The sequence below is a fragment of the Zingiber officinale genome, chromosome 7B (assembly GCF_018446385.1).
Source record: "Zingiber officinale cultivar Zhangliang chromosome 7B, Zo_v1.1, whole genome shotgun sequence".
NCBI lineage: Eukaryota > Viridiplantae > Streptophyta > Magnoliopsida > Zingiberales > Zingiberaceae > Zingiber > Zingiber officinale.
The window spans coordinates 6,488,306-6,510,106 of NC_055999.1; the positions used below are offsets into that span (position 1 = coordinate 6,488,306).

General features: G+C 38.8%; 2 protein-coding genes, 1 long non-coding RNA gene and 1 pseudogene across 5 annotated transcripts; 2 read left to right on the forward strand and 2 right to left on the reverse strand.

Annotated features, from left to right (window-relative positions):
• Nucleotides 1-9,884: 9,884 nt before the first annotated feature.
• Nucleotides 9,885-12,868, forward strand: LOC122004118 (annotated as a pseudogene).
• A 634-nt stretch (nt 12,869-13,502) lies between these two features.
• Nucleotides 13,503-15,226, reverse strand: LOC122005189. Of its 3 annotated transcripts, XR_006118343.1 has the most exons (3): nt 14,796-15,200; nt 14,539-14,705; nt 13,503-14,307 (listed from the first exon to the last, which is right to left on the reverse strand). It is a non-coding gene; the product is annotated as an uncharacterized LOC122005189 (long non-coding RNA). The 3 variants fall into 3 exon arrangements; XR_006118342.1 differs by having other exon boundaries at nt 13,503-14,705; nt 14,796-15,226; XR_006118344.1 differs by having other exon boundaries at nt 13,503-14,720; nt 14,796-15,226.
• Nucleotides 15,227-15,673: 447 nt separating this feature from the next.
• On the forward strand, nt 15,674-19,579 carry LOC122005190 (dynein light chain 1, cytoplasmic-like). Its single transcript, XM_042560137.1, has 3 exons — nt 15,674-15,883; nt 16,035-16,140; nt 19,232-19,579. Exons 1-3 carry the CDS (start codon nt 15,755-15,757, stop codon nt 19,312-19,314), a joined length of 318 nt encoding a protein of 105 aa, XP_042416071.1. The 5' UTR covers nt 15,674-15,754; the 3' UTR covers nt 19,315-19,579.
• Nucleotides 19,580-19,929: 350 nt separating this feature from the next.
• Nucleotides 19,930-20,436, reverse strand: LOC122004119 (RING-H2 finger protein ATL5-like). The gene has a single exon (XM_042559050.1). It carries the CDS (start codon nt 20,434-20,436, stop codon nt 19,930-19,932), a length of 507 nt encoding a protein of 168 aa, XP_042414984.1.
• Between the last annotated feature and the right edge of the window lie 1,365 nt (nt 20,437-21,801).

Here is a 21,801-nt window from a genome sequence, read left to right on the forward strand (position 1 = left end):
CAGCGTTCCATCCAAGAGTGACCCTTGGGCCAGGGTACGCTCTCCATTCATATTCTATACGCATTTTATTATTTTATGTCTTAGTCTGTTACTTATATACTCGTTGGATCTGCTTGAGCATCGGGGTACTAGGAACCGGGGTGACCCGCTCGCTGGCTGCAAGTAACGTTGACCAGAGGACTTCTGATGACTTTGTCAACATAGAAGTCATCTCAGCATATCCCGCCCCGCAGGTAGCGTTGACTAGAGGACTTCTGACGACTTGGTCAACATAGAAGTCATCTCAGCATACCCCGTCCCGCAGTTGTGTTGACCAGAGGACTTTTGATGACTTGGTCAACATAGAAGTCATCTTAGCATAACCCTCCAAGACATCGCGACTTGGTCAACATTCCATCTACCTCATCCGCGGTACGTCTGACTCAGATTTCGGACAGGATTGTATCTTTCTCAGTTCGTTCACACTACTTGCTTTCTCGGCGACAACAAAGTCTTCTCCTTGATTACAAGTGATGTGATGTGATCTCTTCCGAGATCTGCATCCTACAATTTCTGTGAGCTTTAACCATGATTGTGAGTGACACCTGGTGGAGGCACCATGTAAACTTCTTCTTGAAGATTTCTATTTAAAAAAATATTTTTAGCATCCATCTGGAAAATAGACCACTGATGAATAGATGCAACTACAATATGAGTATGAATAATAACAAGCATGGAAACTGGAGCAAAGATTTCTTCATAATTTATACAGTACTATTGGAAAAATCCTTTAGCAACCAATCGAGCTTTATACCACTCAACTAACCCATCAAATTTAGTTTTGATTTTATACACCCATCGAGAACCAATCTCACACTTGCCGAAAGGAAGAGGAACAAGATCCCAAGTACATGTTTGATACAAAGCAAAAAATTCTTCCATCATAGTCTGCTGTCAAAGAGGATCAAGAACAGTCTCTCTATAAGAGGAGGGCTCAAAAATTAGTAAATAGAAGCCAAAATGAAAAAAAAATAACCAAAATAAGTATAATACACAAAATTAGGTAATTGAGTGGACTTACAAGATCATTGAGGGTAACGAGAAAGAGGATCCGCTATCATAGGAGAATCATGGAAAAAAGTAGGTGATCCTGTCTAAAAGCTAAGAAGACGAACCTGTCGGTATGACGTGTCTGGAAGGTTGACCGCATCCCCATGACCTGGATGATGAGCTGTCCTCTACGTTGACCAGATCGTCAGAAGTCCTCCTCCGGTCAACTGTACCTGCATCCAGCGACCGGGTTGCCCCGGTCTCTGGTACCTAGGTGCTCGAAGCGAATCTCACAGATATATGAGTAACCGCATAATAGTATTGCAACAAGATGAACAGATACCGAGTACAAGAACGTACCCTGGCCCAGGGGGGCGCCCTCGGATGGATGGATGAGCTGGCTGCGGTGCTGGTAGAGCTGTCGCGGCCCGAGAAGGCGGATGAATGCGGGTCAGTCGGGGAGCCGGATATGCGGGCGATGACTCCGAATGTAGTGTGGCGTGGATCCCAGACATGGCCTGTAGGTCAGAACACTGCAACGGCCCGCGGCCCGAACAATATCAATAACTCAACGGCGCGATGGCCGGCACACAACACGCAAAGCACAACACGAATCATGAAAGCCATAAGTTGGCCAGCGGTGAGGGCGGCGTCCGAGGGTGGCAGTAGCCACTGGACGCGGCGGCGAGGCTGCGAGAACCGCTGGACGGAGCGACGATATGTGTGAGGAGAAGAGGACAAAGGCAGCGGCGCTGGCGGTGAAGCCCGCTGGCCGCAGCGCGTGGGGGTGGAGGCAAAGCGTGGAGACGGCTATGGCAGTTGCCCGGAGGCGGTAGCCGCAGGAGTCGTCGGCGGTGACCACGGGAGGCGACGGCGACGATATGCTTCCGGCAGCGGCTGCGATAGCATGAAGAATCCATGGCACTCGAGTGAGGAGAAGGAGAAGTCTGGCAGCGGAGTCATGAGGAGGGGAGAAAGGTCGGCAGCCGACGGCCGGCGCCGTCGCCGGCGAGGAGGGAGGAAGAAGAGGTGAGGCGGTGGCGAACCCAGCAAACCCAGCGAACCCCCTCTTCTTTCCTCCCCTGGCGGCGCCCCCCCTGACCTCCTGTGCTCCAGCGCTTAAAAGCACTCAAAAGCCCTAAAGCTTTACCCTCCCAAATGACCAAAATGTCCTCTGACCTCACTTTAATTCCTCTTATGCCCCATTCATATCCGGATTAGTAGTAGAGGAATCATCAGGAAGCTGGTGACCAAAATCTGTCTAAGTGTTAATCTTGCAAGTAGCATCATTGGAAGAAGAGGTGCTAGGGTGGTCTAATTGTGGGGAAACATGAGATGACATATCATCGGAGTCAGTACAAAAAGAATCAATATAGTGAATTCAAATTTTTGAAGATTAGGAGTGTAAGAGGAAATGGAATAATATGGGATGTGTTCAAGAAAAATAACATAATGTGAAACATAGAGTTTAACTAATTGGATCATAACATCTATATCCCTCGTCATATGCAAGAAAAACACAAAAAACAAACCAAGAACTAAGCTTACTACGTTCAGCATGAGGACGGATGATAAAACATGTGAATCCAAAAACTCTTAAGATAGAATAATCAAGAACAGAGCCATATAGTTATTCAAAAGGAGACAACTCGGATGTAATAGAAGATGAAATTCTTTTGATAAAATGGACTACAGTAAGAATAGTTTCCCCTCAGAACTCACTAGAAACATATGCAGATAATAGGAAAGAACGTGCAATTTCAACAATATATCTATGTTTTCTTTCAGCAACACATTTTTGTTCAGAAGTGTCAGTACAAGAACTTTGATGAAGTGTATCATCTCAATCAAGTAGTTCAAAAAAAAGATTGGATGTATATTAACCACCTAAATCACATCAAAAGCATTTAATAACATCATTATATTGAGTGTTTACCATGACACGGAACATATGATAGATACCAAGGAAATCAGAACAATGTTTCATAAAATAAACTCAAGTATAATGAGTACAATCATCAATAAAGGAAGCATATTAATAGGATCCACCAGGTGCACGAATAGGAGATGGACCACACATATCAGAATGAACCAACTCAAATAGTACAAGAGAAATTGAGATACTTCCATAGAAAGATAAAGCAGAGAAATTGAGATACTTCTATAGAAAGACAAAGCAGAGAATTTTACAAATTTACAATCACAACCATTTGAAATATCATGAGTTTGCAATTTTCCTAAATTTCCTTTAAAAGCTAAATATTTCAAATGAGAAGAAGAAAAATATCCAAGACGAGAATGTCACAAATAAAAATTTGAAGAAGTACATAGAGTTTAAGAAAAAGGATGACAAATCAACACTAGAAGCTGCAACATCTAGAATTTTCACCTCTTCTAATACATATAGTCCCCATGCATATGTCCTATCCTAATCTACTTCTGGGTCGTGAATCCTACACATAACAAGAAGATGAAGTAAAAGAAATTGAGAAAATAGAATCACATAATTGGCCGACCAAGACAAGATTCAAAATAAAATTAGGAATATGGTATACATTAGACAGAGATAAATTAGACATATAAATAAACTCAGCACCAACTAATATCATAAGAGAACCATTAGCAGTCATGACTGACACAGAAGGAGATAAATTTATAGATACAAAAGAATTAGCATTAAGCGACATATGATGCAAAGCTCTAAAATCAAGGATTAAGATAGGGGAAAGTATACCTAAGGTACCACTAAAGGGTAAACCTATGTGAGAAGAGGCAGCCATGGCATGTGGTTGAGATATGAGAAACTCCTGAAACTGTTTGGTAAGAGCAATGATTATGGCACTGGATAATTGAGTTACTCTAGAGTCTATAAGAGGAACTGCTACTAGCATGTTGGGTGCTTCAGGGTTTAAGGAATCATTGTTGTGGTTGACTATCAAATTTTTAAGGAGAAGACAGAATCAACGGTCACATTTTTCAGTCGTCAGATGGATATAAAGAATTCAAAATCCGATCTCCACCATTCAAAATGTATCCCTAGATGTGATAAACATTTCCTCAAAGTTTCAATGCTATCCAACAATTGAAACTCAAGAATATGTAATTCTTCTACAGTTGTAATTAACCAATCACGACATAGGAATCGCTAAAGAAGCCTCCCAAAGATTAACCTTTAGACACCTTGAAATCACAAATCTCGACGACAATGTTGAAGTCATTCCAAATCCAAAATTTTCAGTTTGGCAGGATCATGTTCTAATACCATGTGAATAATGCAAATAGAATGCAAAGAGAAGGAAAAAAGAGATGAGAGAAAAAAAGAACGAATAGAGGCTAAATAATTATATTTAAAAACTTAGGTTTATATATATATATAATAAAAATAATAATAATAAACTAATATATTTTTATATAATAATAATTTAGCATATAGCACCAAATTTGTCATTCTGCCCAGCCCCATTAATATCACCCTAACATGCTAGCAACATCACTTTTTGCAAGTATATCCTTAATTTAATATTATTCCCTCGCTTCAATTTTTTCCCAGATTAATTTGCTTCCCCGACCGTTTGCAATGTCCTTAACGTGATCACAAAATCTCTTCTCTCTATCTATCTAATAAATTATCCTGGCCTCAAGGTTACAGTATCACATAGGTATCCACAATTTGATCCCTAGTTATAACGTATTTATAAGATTTTTTTTTCAAATGAAGAATGCAATCAAAAAATGCTAATTTTTTGGGTTGGTCGTCACATGCACTTCCTGATTTACTCTGATGGTCAATGAAAAACTTTCATAGAATCAAACTGATCACTCTAAAAATAATCAATGAGATTATTTAGTGATGAACTTTCTATGAGAAGTTCGAAGAAGAAAAGAGACGAAGAAGAAGAGGCGGCGTTGTAAAGAATCTAGAATATTATTCAGATTAGGTTTTGTTGTACATACCAACATATACATATACCATAGGTATATAACAATACACGTGACAACTTAAATAAATAAAACAAAAGAATAAAAACTAATATAAGACTTATTCTATATTTTATAAATATAAGACTTATTCTATATTTTATCAATATAAGACTTATTCTATACTTTATCATCCCCCCTCAAACTTAAGGGTCTATGAAGAACATTAAGTTTGGAACGTAAGGAGAGAAATCTGAAAGTCGACAGACTTTTGGTCAACGTATCCGCAAGTTGATCAGACGAGCGAGTGTATTGAACAAGTAGAGTTTGAGCTACAACACGTTCCCTAACAAAATGGTAATCAATTTCAACGTGCTTGGTTCTGGCATGCAAGACCGGATTTGCAGAGAGAGAGATAGTGCTCATATTATCACAAAGAATACACGGTATAGAATTCAAAGGAACAAGAAGCTCACGAAGCAAAGATTCCAACCAAGCAATTTCAGTAGCTCCATTAGCAACAACACGATATTCTGATTCAGTACTAGAATGTGACACAACCTTTTGCTTCGAAGAAGCCCATGAAACAAGATTACCTCCAAAAAATATGCAATAGCCACTTGTACTACGACGATCATCCGGACAAGAAGCCCAGTCAGCATCAGTATAACACACCAAAGATGGAGAGGAAATTAGGGAAATAGATAAACCATGGTACAAGATTCCACGCAAATACCTCAAGATACGCTTAACAACTTGTCAATGAGAGACAGTAGGGGAATGCATGAACTGACATACTTTATTTACAACAAAAGATAGATTAGGACGTGTCAGTATGCAATACTGAAGAGCACCAACAACGCTGCGATAGTCTGAGCCATCTTCTAAGGGAACGCCATCATATAGAGATAAGGAAGCAGTGGAAGACATAGGAGTATCAGATGGTTTGGAGTCAAACATGCCAGTTTTCTTCAAAAGATCCGTAATATATTTTATTTGACTAAGATGCAAACTCATATCAGAGTGATGTACTGCAATACCCAAAAAATAATGCAATTGTCCAAGATCCTTTACAGTAAACTGTTTATTAAGAAAATCAATCAAGTAATAAGACCCTGTGTGCTACCAGTAATAATGATATCATCGATATAGACAAGCACAATAAGAATACCACGGCTTGAAGAGAAGAAAAATAATGAGGTATCAGCCTTAGAACCAGAAAAACCCCAATTCAGAAGTGCCTGACTAAGTTTTGTAAACCATGCACGAGGCGATTGTTTTAACCCATACAATGATTTATGTAGTTTACACACCATATCGAGGCAAGAAGAATCAATGAACCCAGGAGGTTGCTCTATATAAACTGTCTCAGTAAGATCACCATGAAGAAAAGCATTCTGAATATCAAGTTGTCGAATGGGCCAATTGTGAAATACAACAATGGTAAGAACCACCCGAATTGTTTGAGGTTTGACAACAGGACTAAAAGTTTCAGTATAGTCAATAGATGCAGTTTGATGATATCCTTTGCCAACCAAACGGGCCTTGTATCGATCAATAGAACCATCCGGTTTTAACTTCAAACGATAAACCCATTTACAACCAATAACTTTCATATTCTCTTATCTTGGAACAAGAGACCATGTTTTTTGAAGCATCAACGCATTAAACTCAGTTAGCATGGCTTGTTGCCACTCAGGAACACTAGCAGCCTGCTTGTATGTATTTGGCTCAAATTGATTTCCAGAAAGAATAGTCAGCAACACACGTGGTTTAAATATGTCAGACTTACTTTGAGTTACCATGTGATGAGCATTTGTAGTTGGTGCTATGACATTTGTATCAACACGTGGCAAGTCAATTTCCAAAGGGTTGGATGGATGAGAAGAAGAGGAAGTGTAAGGAAGTAGACTGAAGAGGAGGTGGGGAAGGAAGATTAGAAGAAGACTAGGTAGAAGAAGGCTGGGTAGCAGATGTTGTAAGAAATGGTGAAGCATGAGAAGGTGGCGGTGGAGATGGGGCTGAAGGACAAGAAGAAGACTGGGTAGAAGATCTTGTAGGAAGTAGATAAGCATGAGAGGGTGGTGATAGGGAGACAGATGGTTGAAAAGAATTAAAGAGAGGAAGAGATGTAACAATCTGTGAAGAACCTGAAGAATTAAGAGAAGAAGAGGATGATGGGGAACTAAAAGGGAAAAATGTCTCATTAAAAATCACATGACGAGATATATACAGTTTGGAATTGGAAGGATCAAAACAAAGATAGCCTTTATGATTAGAGCTGTAACCAAAAAATATACATTGACGTGACCTGAATTCTAATTTATTGGAATTAAAGGGATGTAAAAAGGGAAAACAAGCACAACCAAAAGTTCAAAAAAAGTTATAATCTGGTGCCTTATCATAAAGAACACTATAAGGAGACTTGAGTTGTAAGATTTTTGTAGGCAACCTATTAATAAGAAAGACGACTATAGAAAATGCATAGGGCCAAAATTTAAGAGACATATTAGAGTGAGCCAAAAGAGAGAGACACATTTCGACAACATGGCGATTGTTACGCTCAACTCTTCCATTTTGTTCTGGATTATAAGCACATGATAACTGATGATGAATACTTTTAGAAGCAAAAAATTTTGTGAGGGATCGAAATTCACCACCCCAATCAGAACGAACATTTTTGATAGAAATGCTAAATGATTATGCACCATATTGTAAAATGTAACAAAAGTGGTATATGCGTCATCTTTAGAATGCAACAAATACAACCAAGAGAATCTGGAAGAATCATCGATAATTAACATGAAATATTTATGACCGGTAACAGAAGAAATAGGTGAAGGACCCCACAAGTCAGTATGAACAAGATCAAATTTATTGAGTGCACGAGAGTTTGATAAAGCAAAAGACAGTTTATGGCTCTTAGACAATTGACAGGAATTACAAAAATTAAGAGAAATAGACTTGTTCATAGAGACATTACAAGACCTTAAAACTTGATTAACAACTTCAAAAGACGGATGACCAAGACGCTTGTGCTAGAGATTCGGATCACAGGAAACAACAACATGAACTTGAAAAAGACTTGAAAGCAATGTAGAAGATGAAGCAGAAGACGATGTGGGAGGACAGACTCTGTAAAGACAACGATTAAGGATACCCCGAAGAAGAACTTTGTGTGTGACCTGATCCTTAACCAAGAAAAATGTGGAATGAAACTCAACATAAGCTTTATTATCAAGACACAAGCGAGAAACACTAATGAGATTTTTAGACATGGCAGGAGTATGGAAAATATTAGACAACTTGATAGAATTAGAATAGGCAGGTAAAGTTGAATTGTCAATATGTGAAATAACAATGTTCTTACCATCACCAACTGTCACACGCTCAGCGCCAATAAAAGAAGTGGCAAAATCCAGCATATTTATATATGGGGTAAAGTGATGTTTTGCTCCTGAATCCATGTACCAATTGGGATCACCCACTGTATCAGCCGTTGCAATGAAACCAGACACAGCTGAGCTAGTGGTGGATGAAGACATATCAGTGGTAACAAAATTATTGAAAGCCTTTGGTTGAGAAGACGCTGGTTGATAATTAAGATTTGTCCTATGATAGCAAATATTTGTAGTGTGCCCGAGTTTGAGACAAATTTGACAACGTGGTTTTGAGGGATGAGTGGTCTGATTCTGTTGAGGTTTCCATTGGTTGTAAAATTGTGTAGTTGAAGGCTTGTCGAGAAGACCATTTGGAGATGTGTAAGGTGTAGGGAATCTGGACTGAAGAGTATTTGGAAAGCTTGATGGTGTGGAGACTCGAAGCTGTCTAGGATGAGGGTGGTTTTTTGTCATAGACAAACGAGCTATATTGGTTTGAAGAGAGCTCAATTGATCTGCAGAATTTTGTCGTTCTAACCTGTATTCGTAGTTCAGCAATAAGCTATGCACTTCTTCAATGGAGGGTCGGTCAGCACGATTTTGTATAGAAGTTACAAAAGCATTGTAATCCCTCCCAAGACCAGCCAATAGATATAACAAATGATCATTGTAAGAAACAAGTTCTCCAATAGAAGTAAGCTTGTTGGAAATACCTTTTAATTTCTAAATATATTCTATTGCCGAGAGACCGTCTTTCTTTAGATTTTGCAACATACTTCTTAATTCTGCCACACGAGCAAATGATGAGGCAGAATAAATCTGATCGAGAGCTAAACAAATATCGCGTGCTGTTGAATACCCAACAATATGAGTTAAGAGACCTTCAGTCAACGATGAGTAAATCCAACTTATTATCATACAATTGTAGCGTTGCCAACTGGTATGCTCAGCATTTACAACTTGATTGCTGAGATCAAGAAATTTGGGAGGGCAAGGATGAGTCTCATCTATAAACTCCTCTAATCCATTAGCAATTACAATATTCAAGAACTGATTTTTCCAAATCAAATAGTTGTTTTCGTCTAACTTCACAGAAATAGATTGATTCATCGATGGAAGAGTTGGAAGAGGGTTGAGAGTATATTGAACAATAGGAATCTGCTGAGAAGAAACTGTAGTTTGATGAATCATATCCGGATTTGTTTGTGTGGTTGATGATGTTGGAGAAACGACCGTGTTTGCCGGCGGCGACGGTAGCTCTGATACATGATGAACTTTCTGTGAGAAGTTCGAAGAAGAAAAGAGATGAAGAAGAAGAGACGGCATTGTAAAGAATCTGGAATATTATTCAGATTATATTTTGTTGTACATACCAACATATATATATATATATATACCACAGGTATATAACAATACACGTGGTAATTTAAATAAATAAAATAAAAGAATAAAAATTAAAATAAAACTTATTCTATATTCTATCATTTAGGATTATTATAATTTCGTTAAAAAATAAATTATCTTGGTCCGAGCCGCAGATGCCACCGTGGTGCTGCTATGCGAGCAAGATATCGTCGGCAACACAGTGATGAGCAACAGCAACGGAGCGTTTTCGTTGTTGATGGCCGCCGCCAATTTAACGACGAATCTCCCCGCGTTCTTGGGCAGATGCAGGCTCGTTCCCACTCCACTCTCCGTTCGTAATCCGTCGCTGCAGTCCAATAGGACCCTCGATCCAGGCGACCTTGCAACTCTCCAGCAACGTGGATCTGGGTGGAATTTTTGGTGTCGTCACCAATTTTGTCCCCTAGATTTTCCAGTTGGTGCCGTGAGATCCAAAAACGATGTTAAAAACGACGCCACGAAGAAATAAATATGGCTATCTATCTATAGTAGAATAATTATGCATGCGCGCAATGTGTGCATCTATGCTTCTAAGCATAATGCTGGAACGTCTAGTTACTCATCACCACCTCATGCACTTCTTCTACGTGAATAAAAATTATAAGTACCACTAAACTGCCCCTGGACTTTGATTCGATAATAAGTTGTGGGGCCAACGAGGATTCCCGAATTCACTGTGTGACCGCATAGTCACCTTCAGAATTATGAATTATCAAAAAAAATAAATAAATAAAACAAACCTCTAAAACTTAATTATTTGATTTTCAGTACAACTTAATTGAATTTGTATTCAAATATCCTATTTTCCTTAACATGGACCGAAGTTATTATATTACATTAAAAACAATTAATGTAAAATTCAACAAAATATATATATATATATATATATATATAAATTTCTCTATATAGAGAAATTTTAGCCTGCGGTGCTTTTTGTGCGGTTCTGTGCGGCATCAGTTATTTACGTCATCTGAGCTGGCAAAAAAACCTACTGCACTTACACATCAGCAGCAGGTAAAAAAGAAATAACTCTCCACAAACCCTAACTGAAGCAGCGCCGACTCCTCTCCTCATCGCTTCCTTCTCCTCCCTCTCCGAATCCCCTCCTCTCTCGCCGAAGCTCGTCGTTAAGCAGAGCCGCCCTCCTCTCCTCTCGCCGAAGCTCGTCGCGAAGCAGAGCCGCCTCCCTCTCTCGCCGAAGCTCGTCGCGAAGCAGAGCCGCCCTCCTCCTCGTCGTGAAGCAGAGACGCCTCCCTCTCTCACCGAAGCTCGTCGCGAAGCAGAGCCGCCCTCCTCTCCTCGTCGCGAAGCAGAGCCGCCTCCCTCTCTCGCTGAAGCTCGTCGCAAAAATCAACCCCAGGTAAATTTGAATATAGCATTTCTCTAGTGTATCAAGGGTGATACTTTTGATTTATCTTTTCCCATTGTGAAGATTTGAACTTGTCCAGAAAAAAAAATTAATGATACAATAAAACATTTTCATATGTTCTAGATATTAATGATATTATGTATAGTTTTAGGTTATGTTCCTTTATTCAAAATATTAGTCTAACTATATGGCTATGGACTCTTTGCGTCCATGATATTATATGCGTCATATCTGGACTTCAAATATGACCATTGACTTCTGAGGAATCATATATTTTCCCTTTGCAAATCGGGGCACCTGGATGGTGAATGTAGCTTGGGTCAGTTTTGCGTATACTTAGTCTTGCTTCAAATACGGTTAAGATCCATTTATCATGGTTTTAGTCTGGCTTCTAGGCGGCACATTGGCAGTGTTACTTTCTTAGATCATGTTTGCATTTGTTTTTTAAATTTTCTATAATTGTTTTTTGTTTGATATTTGGGGTGTTTATCTTCTTGAGTATCTTCCCAGCCGCTCTTAGTATGTGCCATATTTTTGCAGGTATATTCCTTTGCTGTGGGAAACGTTTACATTTCCACAATGCCTCGGCATCTTAGGTGGTAAACCTGGTGCCTCAACCTATATTGTTGGTGTGCAAGATGAGAAGACACTCTACTTGGACCCTCATGAAGTTCAGTCGGTATAAAATTTATCAATGCATATTTGCTTTTCTTTTCGATCGTTCTCAGTTCATGAGCAATTATCATGTTTACTAAAAACCAATTGCCCTACTAATTTACTTTCATATTGTTCTGAGGAATCTATCATGTGTCATTGTATACAAGATGTTGAATGGAAGAAATGATTTCTTACACTTCTTACTTACAGTCTCTTCATTAACTCAGAAATATGGTTCTTAGAAACATACAAGTCGCTAATTAAGCCACTATGGTTCCTTGATAGCTTAAAAACATTTACTTTTTTCAATTTTTTGTCATCTTGAACAGAAATATGATATCTTGTTCTCTTTCTTGAAATCATAAAGTTGCTTGTGCTCTATCTATCTTGTCGGAGACACTAAATAATTACTGTTAAACTAGGCTGTTGATATCAAGATGGATGACCAGGAAGCTGAGTGCTCTTCATACCACTGCAGGTATTTTGTTTCACCCACTTGCATTTTTGAACATGTACCTTTTCCCTCTCAAGTAGCTCACTTGTGGCATAAATCGTCTGTCTCTAGCACGGTGTGACACCTACCACTAGACACAATCGATCCATCATTGGCCGTTGGGTTCTACTGCAAAGACAAGGGTTGGTTGATGCAGTGGTTATAAGACATTCCTTCAATAAAAACTTAGATTCATTTTTGTTTGCTGAATTTCAACATTACGCGGATGATTTCTAAGATTTCTGTTCGCATTCCACCCAGCTTGCAGACAAGTCAAGTGGAGCACCATTGTTCACAGTCATCCAAAATATTCAACCTACCAGACCCATTCCTGCCCATGATTATGCTGCGGCCAGTACTGGTAGCGATATTGGAATGGCTGAATGTCACTGTTCCGAAAGTTTCAGCAACGTCGACGAGCAAGAGCAAGATGGGTGGCAAATTCTCTAAAGAGCTAGGTTTCACAGATCCATCTAATTTATTCTCAAGTGTTTTAATTGTATTCCCCTCTATTTTTACCTTTTCATTTATTCTCTGTAAATTATTAACCGATATCCTTGTACATAGAACAGAATGATGATCCATTGCTGAACCTAAACCAAGCAATAATGTTGTTGATGGCTTGTTCCAAAATGACGAATCTGCATAGGTTCGAATAACATTTATGCAAGATGTCAAACTTCATAATAAAATTTTGTAACGTTTGAAATGATATATGTACACAATGTTTCAGACAACTAAATAAATAATAATAATGGATAGATGAAAGATAAATCTTCTTTATAAACCTTTGCTAATATTTGGAAATTTAGAACAATAATTAACCAATGGAATAATTTGTACAATTATTTGCTTGTACAAATAAATATGGGATTTAGGCCTTAACGGACAACCAAAATTGAATTCAAAATTACAGGAAATAGCACCGTAAATATTGTTTTGAAAAAGATTAAAGACAAATTATCTGTCTTTAGCTGCCTTCAAAATGTCCACTGCTAACTAACTTCCAGCAGCAGGTGTTGTAAAGCCTTCCTGAAGGAAATTCAATCATCACTTTATGAGATTTACTCGAGTCAAAATGATAACACACATTTACCACGTTTATGTTCAAAGAACAATGGATAGATCGAGTTCATTCTCTTTATTAAACCTTGGCAAATAACCACACATCACATAAGAATATTGGCAATGTAAGACTAAAAGCTAGTGTTTGTAAAGGTAGTGGTGAATAAATCGCATTCTTGAGTCACCATGCGACGAAGAAAGTTAATATCATAAGCTAAGTGTTCTAATCAAAGTGTGTCGAAGGACCTAGTTAATAAAGTAGGAGCTGCTCTGTTAATTCTACATAGTACATAGTGTATCGAAACAGCATGCACATAATTATCAAGCCACTGAAATAAAGAGAAAATTTAGTTTATCTTCGAGGAAATTAGAAGAATATAACAATGGTTGGTAGAAGAAAGCAAATCAATGCTTCTGAAATAGCTCAAATAAGTTGAGGAACGACGTGTCGAACCAATGGCACTTGCAAGAACTTCAATGCTCTACGATTGCGAACTGAGAGAGATAATGCATATATTTGTTGGAATTCGGAAGTCAAAAATTTTCATTATCATCAGATCTAGATACTATTATAACCCTAGCTCCAGAAGTAAGCCTGCAGCAATAGGCACCAAATCGAAGTTGAAGGAAAGAAATTAAAAACCAAAACAAGTTTAGTGATAACAATATATATAACTCAACTTTCTTCGATCCTGATCACCTTCTCTTTGAATTCTTGGAAAGACTTTAACCCAATGGATGAGCCCTTAACTGGGTCACACTCTCTTGATCTTTTACTTCCATCAGTTGACGAACGGAGAGGCGAAGACCTAGGAATGTCCATCCATGCAGAGGACTTTCTTGCATCTGAAACGGGGGATATCTTTGTTGCATTATCATCAGACATGGAGTTCATGTCGGATATGTTTTTGGAAGCCCCGGAGGGGTACTTCGGTTGAGATGAATCCCCAATCTTTTCACTCTCCCTTGTTGAACAAGGCATATCGTAGCTCCTACATATTGGGAATTTCATGCATAAAAAATAGTATAATTTAGAAGACTAACATGAGCATCCGAGGACTGAACACTGTTCCATTGAGTAAGGTAAGTGTAAAACAAGCCTATTGCAAATAGGTCACGTAAAAGCAACAATTTCATCAAGATTTCAAGTAAAAAAGTTGGTGCTTTGTGTTAATATGATCGATTTAGTAAATCAATAATATTAAGAGTTGAGTCTGGATTACCTATCCTCATTGAAGGAAGATGATCGCTTCAACTTAGGAACTCCTTCCAGTCGCCTCTTTGAACTTGTTTGTTTCAATCATGCTTCCACTGAAATGCTGCTTCTTGTTCAGCCTTGGGATGATTGCTCTTTGACTCTCCGGTAAGAAACTGATATCCTGCAGAGCCACTGAAGTAGAGGCCACTAAAGTAGAGCCAAAAACAAGAGCATTGTTCAGGACAAAAGAATAGATTTTACAAGAGGCAACACGGATTTTACCCTAGTTCGGCGGAGAGAAATGCCCTAGTGTCGAAGAAGATCAGCTGCGAGAGAATGTGACGAGGGGTCTCGCGAGCGAGAGAGGGGTCTCGCGGCGAGAGAGGAACGCGACGAGGAGAGGAGGGCGGCTCTGCTTCGCGACGAGCTTCGGTGAGAGAGGGAGGCGGCTCTGCTTCGCGACGAGGAGAGGAGGGCGAAGCAACTCTGCTTCGCGACGAGGAGGAGGGCGGCTCTGCTTCGCGACGAGCTTCGGCGAGAGGAGAGGAGGGCGGCTCTGCTTAGCGACGAACTTCGGCGAGAGAGGAGGGGATTCGGAGAGGGAGGAGAAGGAAGCGATGAGGAGAGGAGTCGGCGCTGCTTCAGTTAGGGTTTGTGGAGAGGTTTTTTTTTTTTACCTGCTGCTGATGTGTAAGTGCAGCAGGTTTTTTTGCCAGCTCAGATGACGCGAATAACTGGTGCCGCACAGAACCGCACAAAAAAGCACCGCAGGCTAAAATTTCTATATATATATATATATATATATATAAAAGTTAAAAGGGTTAAGCATTTTAATGTTAATGTTATCTTTCTAATAAAGAGAGCGAAATGAATATATTAAAGGTGTTTAACACTACGATAATTCTTGTTGATCAGAATTTGATCAGTTAAAATTTTTTATCCTTCAATTAGAATGCATGTATGTATATACATGTAATTAATATATATATATATATATGATATTACTAAAATATCCATATGTACACTTATATGTTTTGATTCTAGTTGACCTGACTATTTAGCATTACCTTTAACACTAATAATCTTTTAAGAGTATTAAAAAAAATATTAATAAAAATATAATTTTGAATTTATTTATTTTGGAAAATGGCTCTGACATCGAAGCAGTCGCTCATCGATCCTCCCGCTGTGAGTGGCGAGGGCAACGGAGCTTCTCGGGGCACCGAAGAAGGCAGGCAACGATGGCAGACGATAGCAAGTGCGGCGAGATTGGCAATGAGGGAGCGGCGGCGCAGAAGCCGAATGTCGTCTTGAAAGCAGTAGACATGGACGACGAGATGCGTAGCCACGCGGTCGCCTGTGCCCGCGCTGTATGACGAAGAGAATCCTTTCTCCCTAATCTTTCCCTTCTTTCTTCTCCTACTTATTGTTAGAAAAACAGGATTTTTTTTTTTAATCGTGTTCCACTGGCGTTGGCTGCTTCTTGAGATCATCGTTTTGTGGATTTCGGTTGGAATCTAGGCGTTCCAGGAGCATGCAGTGGAGAAGAACATCGCGGAGCACATCAAGAAGGAGTTCGATGCTAGATATGGACAGAGTTGGCACTGTATTGTGGGTCGTAACTTTGGTGCGCTCCTCGTTCTTGTTTTCTTCCATCTTTGTTCTTATTTCCTGCTGTCTTCACAAGTGTTATTTGGTCCGTCGATGGGCAATGAAAATTGTTCCTTTTTTTGTCGGGTGAGTTCTGCTTCGAATAGCTATATGGATGAACATTTTGTTTACTGAATCGAAGGCGAAATCCCTAGCGTAATACTGAATATCTTCATCACTGTTGAGATGTGGAGTGAGATTAAAAATAAACTTTAGTCTACCAAAAAAATCTGAGATCATAGGAACTGAAGGCAGGCTTTGCCTGAAGTTTTTTGCCTTCCATGGAAAATCCTTTTATTTTGCTCCCTGAATATTGACCCAAAGCCACCGTGTGCAGTCCTTATGTGATCTTGGATACACCTGCATTATTGAATTGCATTTATAGATCGACTGAGATGTAGCTGCCCACCCTATTGTTTCGATTAAGCCCAAGGCCACTGTTCTGGAGTAGTCTTAGGATCTTTCTCCTGGTATGGCCGATCTGCTGTTGTTCTGTGAACTTCCCTATACTTTGGTAGCAAGTAAAGCATGCTTGGATTCCCTTGCTCGGACCAATTTGTTTCATGCCATAAATTAGTGTTTCCCACCTGATTTTATGGGCGTCTACAAAATTCTAATTTGAAAGTGAAGCATTGGACGATACAAAGTTGCAAAGATGAAAGAACACGTGCATTTAGAAAGACATCTTCTTTTTGTTGTTCACTGGAAGTTGAACTTTTCTCTTCATTTTGACTGTAAATTATCATTTGGTGTTAAGCAAGCTTCTTGGTCTTTTACACATTCTCCCAATTTTCAGGGTCTTGTGCCTTCCTATAGAGCATCATAATGATGTTTCCTGTCATATTCTGTTGCACTGGCTAACTTGTATTATTTGTTATGTTATGTGAAGATCAAGGGGCTATATCTTAAATTCCAATTACAGTTCCAACTTGTTTGAAATTAGAAGTTTTCCTACAATATGGAGGAATAGAAAAATTACTTAGTTACATATTCAAATTCAACAAGTAAAAATATGAAATTCAAATGAATCAAACTAAAACCTTAGGTTTTTGCTCAAGAGTACAAAATACGAGAATGCATAGTAAAAAGCATGCAGCCTTTCTTTTTTTTAAAAAAAAAAATCCTAAGTTTTCTTTGGACATAATGTTTCTTAGAGTTTATTTTTGTTATAAAACACATATCATACCAAGTTCGTTCGTGTAATTGTTTTGTTATAAAACATGTGCATAATGTTTCTTGTATATTTTTGTTATAAAACACCTATTACACCTATTTACTTCTTCACTTCATCAATTTTGTTTCTAGTTTCTGGGTGGTTTGATAGTTTAATTTTGGTGTTGCATCATTCTTTAGTTTGCATTGTAGTGCTATTCAAACAATGATTTTGTATTTCAGATAACCAAACAATTGAAAAACTGCAAGAACTTTGAGAGTAGTTAAACTGAATTATAGAGGAATTAACTGTCATCACTCCAAGGCCACTGAAGTATATCAGAGCACCGAGCATGAGAGATTAGACACAATATTTGAGCAACTGTAGCAAATGCAGTTGAACAGATTCATGTTTACAAATGTTCTAATTAGAACTTTGTAAAATAAGATTACAAAGTCTGATATTGTGATCCTGTGTTGACGCTCAGAGAGTTGGACATTTATGAGCATAACTCCAGGATGACCTAATGAAGTAACAGTTTGATGTTTGGATAGTTGAGAATGGGATAGGGTAACCTGTTTGAACCACGATTTGCAGAAGTTGACTGGTTTATGGGTTCTCAAATCTGATCATTTCTAAGCTTCCTTCTTTGCTAACAGAAACCATTATCCCATTTGATCAGGTGGAACATATCTGCTATCCTCAATGGAATCCCTAAGAAAGTCTCTGATAGGTTTAATCTTATTGGAGACTAAATAGGATTCAAATAGTGCATTAATGGGTATGTGACTATCAGTTGTGATCATGTCATTCAAAATAACTCATCTCCCCAGTTGCAAGGAGACCAATCTTCTAATAAGAAAAACCACTCTGAACTTTACTAATCAGATCATTCCAATCCAAGCTGGAAATTTATTTTAGTTTTGTGCTAGAACGTTTATCATATCTAGTTCTTTATCTTCTCTGTAGATAAGAAAATGTTACTTTTTTCTCTATTTTTAATGTGCTTGAAATGTCATATATTCCTTAGCTCATGTTTGACTATCTCTGAAACTTTTTTTTTTTGCTTGTGGTGCCGAATAAATTAACAAACTAAGTTTCAAGAAGCAGAATTGCATCAAATGTTTAAGAAGGCAATAGGTAAGAAAAATTTTGTACCGAGCGAACAAGAACTCTAGTTGATGTGACTTAAAAACTATACTATTTTATCAAACTTCATTTGATACGATGGGCAGCTTGGCTTGATAACTTTGCAACCGGTTAAGCAGAATCCCAGAAACTAGTTCAGTAATGTTTACACCATAAATCCCTCATTTCCTGCCTACATGTTGCATTTGATCAAGCTTAGTTGGACAAAATTGTTATGGGTCATTAAGTTGGAAGGACTATCAATAGTAGGTGTCAGTTATGATAGATCATAGATAATGTGAATTCTTATCCAATTTTCCTTGAGGAAATCATGATATATCTACCATATTGTTTCTTTTAGTTTGTATTTTTTTTCTTTTCAAATATGTGGTTTTACAATCTTAATAATCTCTAGTGAGAAAATAAAGAAAACTTGCATTGAAACTCTTTAGAAAACCATTGTATAGTTATTGCTTCTAGTATGAATATCAGAACCTCTAGAAAACCATGCACTTCATGGACCTTCACAAACTTTTTACACACTAGAGAATCTTACTATGCCTGATTGCTTTTTGCACACTGAAGTTAAACTTTTAGTTGCTCAACTCTCAATTGATTTCACATGCTACCTTATTGTGAAATTGGTAGGCCATGATTTTAGATGTCTGTTTTTAATCTGTAACTGTGATTTACTTTCTGAAGTGTGATTTGCTTGAGTCTTCTATTTCATGGTTCATGTTAGGCGAAATTAATGATTATCCCTCTAATTCATCTTGTGCTTGTCTAGGATCATTTGTAACACATGAGTCAAAGCATTTCATCTATCTCTATGTGGATTCCAAGGCAGTCCTACTGTTCAAGTCAGGTTGAGAAGTTCTTGGCAGTTTAGCTGTCATTTCATGCATTTCTACATCACCTTAAATTGCTGCAGCTGAACTTCTTGTTGTTTCGATCACTAGCACCATCTGTGGTTTATATGACATGCAAGAAAAAATATGTGAAAATGGGATGAAATTGTGCTTGAGAAGTAGAATGGGACGAAATCCATTTTCTTAATAATCTCATTTTGATGTTTAGAACAATATATAATTATGTTTAGAAGGGTTCTAAATGGAATAATATGAGATTAAAATAATAATTAGAATATGTGAGGTCTGACAGTTTTTATTTATCTCAAATTCATCGAGCATGAAAAGCGGGGTAGAATAGAAATTAGAAAGGAAACAAATCTGTAGTTAATTGTCACGTCATTATTTTTTTTAAATTATGAATAAGTCAATCATTTTAAACCTTTCTTTATTTTAGTAGATTAAGTTTTAAAAAGTTGATTCTTTACCCCTGTTTTTTTTTTCCCTTTTCTTTTCTTTTTGATATTTATTAGCTTCCATTTCAGAGGTTGAGAAGATCTAACTTACAAACAGAGAACTTTCACTTAAGCGAAAATTAACACTGCATTAAAATTATTTTACAAGCAAACACCTTCAATCATACTGCTTCATCAGACCCTGAAGATTTGGGTTCGACCGTCGACCGGCAGATGGGGCAGGTGGAGTGCGACTGAAACCAAATGTCCACGCAGTCGACGTGGAAGCGGTGGCCGCACCTCGGAAGCAGCCTCCCCTTGTCCCCGTCCCTGAACTCCAACAAGCACACCACGCACTCCAACTTCTCGCCCCCGGCGGCCGCAGTACCGGCGTAGTCGAAGACCGGCAGCGCGGAGAGCGCCTCGGGGTGGAGGCTGGCCTCGATGCGCGTGGAGGCGTTGGGAGAGCTGGCTGCCGAAGTCGACTGGGCCGTCGCGACGGTGGTCGACTCGTTCGTCCGGTCAGACCGGCCAAAGAAGAGCCGCCAAAGATAGTAGTAGACGAGGAGAATGAGGCCGACGTTGAGAACTGCGAAGAGAGGGTAGAGGAGGCGGCCGTGTCCGTAGTGGCTGAACCAGCTGGGCGGCGATGTGGTCGGAGCCGATCCATTTGGGGTCGCTTGGCTCATGAGCTCTGATCAATGAGGAGAAATCAAGGTACGAGGAGAAGAACAAGAAGTCTATTTGTATATCACAATTCTTTACGTTTCAGAAGCCAATTTGATCTCCTTTATCAAGTGGACAATGAAAAATATATAATGATGGGGTTGTTCGAGTGTTTTTATAATCTTAATTTCCGTATCCATGTACCATTGACTTGGCGTTACAGTTCATGCCAAATTACAATCCGTTCATCGGCCATGGCGCTTAGCAGATGGAGAATGACATTATAGATTAAAAATAAATAAAATAAAATATTGGATGATCTCATCATAGACATAATCACAAAAATAAATCCAACTGTTTGTGAGATTTTTTTTTTATCCCGAATATCCAAATTTGAACCAATTAATTCTGTGACGATCAATTTGGCCTTTAAAAGTTTTTCACTGGCCACATGATAAATTGGAAAATGTTGAGGCTCATTCTTAGTGACACAACGAATAGTGGGTAACCCCAAGGGTATTGTGAGGACAATAGTCAAGGTGGTGTAGTAGTCAAAAGTCAATAAAAGGTGATAATCAAGGTTGAGAACTACGTGTCCACCCATTCTATTCCCGTCCGACTCTAAGCCGGTCATACCCCAAGGGTTTAATCTCCTCACTTCTCCTGGCATAACTCTCAGTTTACTCTCGGTCGGCTCTAAGTCGGTCAGACCCCAAGGGCTCAGTTCCCTAACGTCTCATGGGCATAGTACCCCGTTTACTCCAGGTCATCTCTAAGCCAGTCGAACTATTGTTATGAGACAATATTGTCAGAAAATCTTAACTACTTGTCAGATAATAACGATCAGTCATCAGAATATATTCGATGCTTTATCACATGTATGAAGCGGAACATTCCTCTATCCAATGAGAATTCGCCATAGACCTTCTATCATCCGAGATGCTTTGACACCTTACATCTCTGATGTCTAATGATTACGGAGGTTACAAAAGGTAATATAAAAAAAAGGGAGGTACTTTCCGTTGGCTAGCTACGCACAAACGCTCGCATACCCACATCTACTACAGTTCTACTTTCTGATACTTTTTTCTACTCGGTCTCTTTTGATTTGAGCGTCGGAGAGGCCGTGCCAAGGATTTATTCTCTGGTTCTTACTCTAACGCTCCCAGGTGCTTGGTCTATGGTGTCTATAGGGTCATGGGTACTATCGACGATCCTCTCCCCTATCCTATCGGCTCTCGATCCAGGTCCTCTCCTAGTCAATATCCTTGTCCTCATCGTCGGTATCTCCTCTCCCGATTTTACTCAACTTTCGGATAGATCAGCTAGGTTCACTTCTCACGTAGATCAGCTAGGTTCACTTCTTATGTAAGGAAAAATATTTTACA

Excerpts from the sequence above, each read along its gene's own strand:
- LOC122005190 (XM_042560137.1), top strand. The coding sequence starts at position 15,755 with ATGGCAGACGATAGCAAGTGCGGCGAGATTGGCAATGAGGGAGCGGCG. Across the intron at positions 15,884-16,034 it reads CGGTCGCCTGTGCCCGCGCT|GCGTTCCAGGAGCATGCAGT; the intron begins GTATGACGAAGA and ends GTTGGAATCTAG. Across the intron at positions 16,141-19,231 it reads TATTGTGGGTCGTAACTTTG|GATCATTTGTAACACATGAG; the intron begins GTGCGCTCCTCG and ends GTGCTTGTCTAG.
- LOC122004119 (XM_042559050.1), bottom strand. The coding sequence starts at position 20,436 with ATGAGCCAAGCGACCCCAAATGGATCGGCTCCGACCACATCGCCGCCC.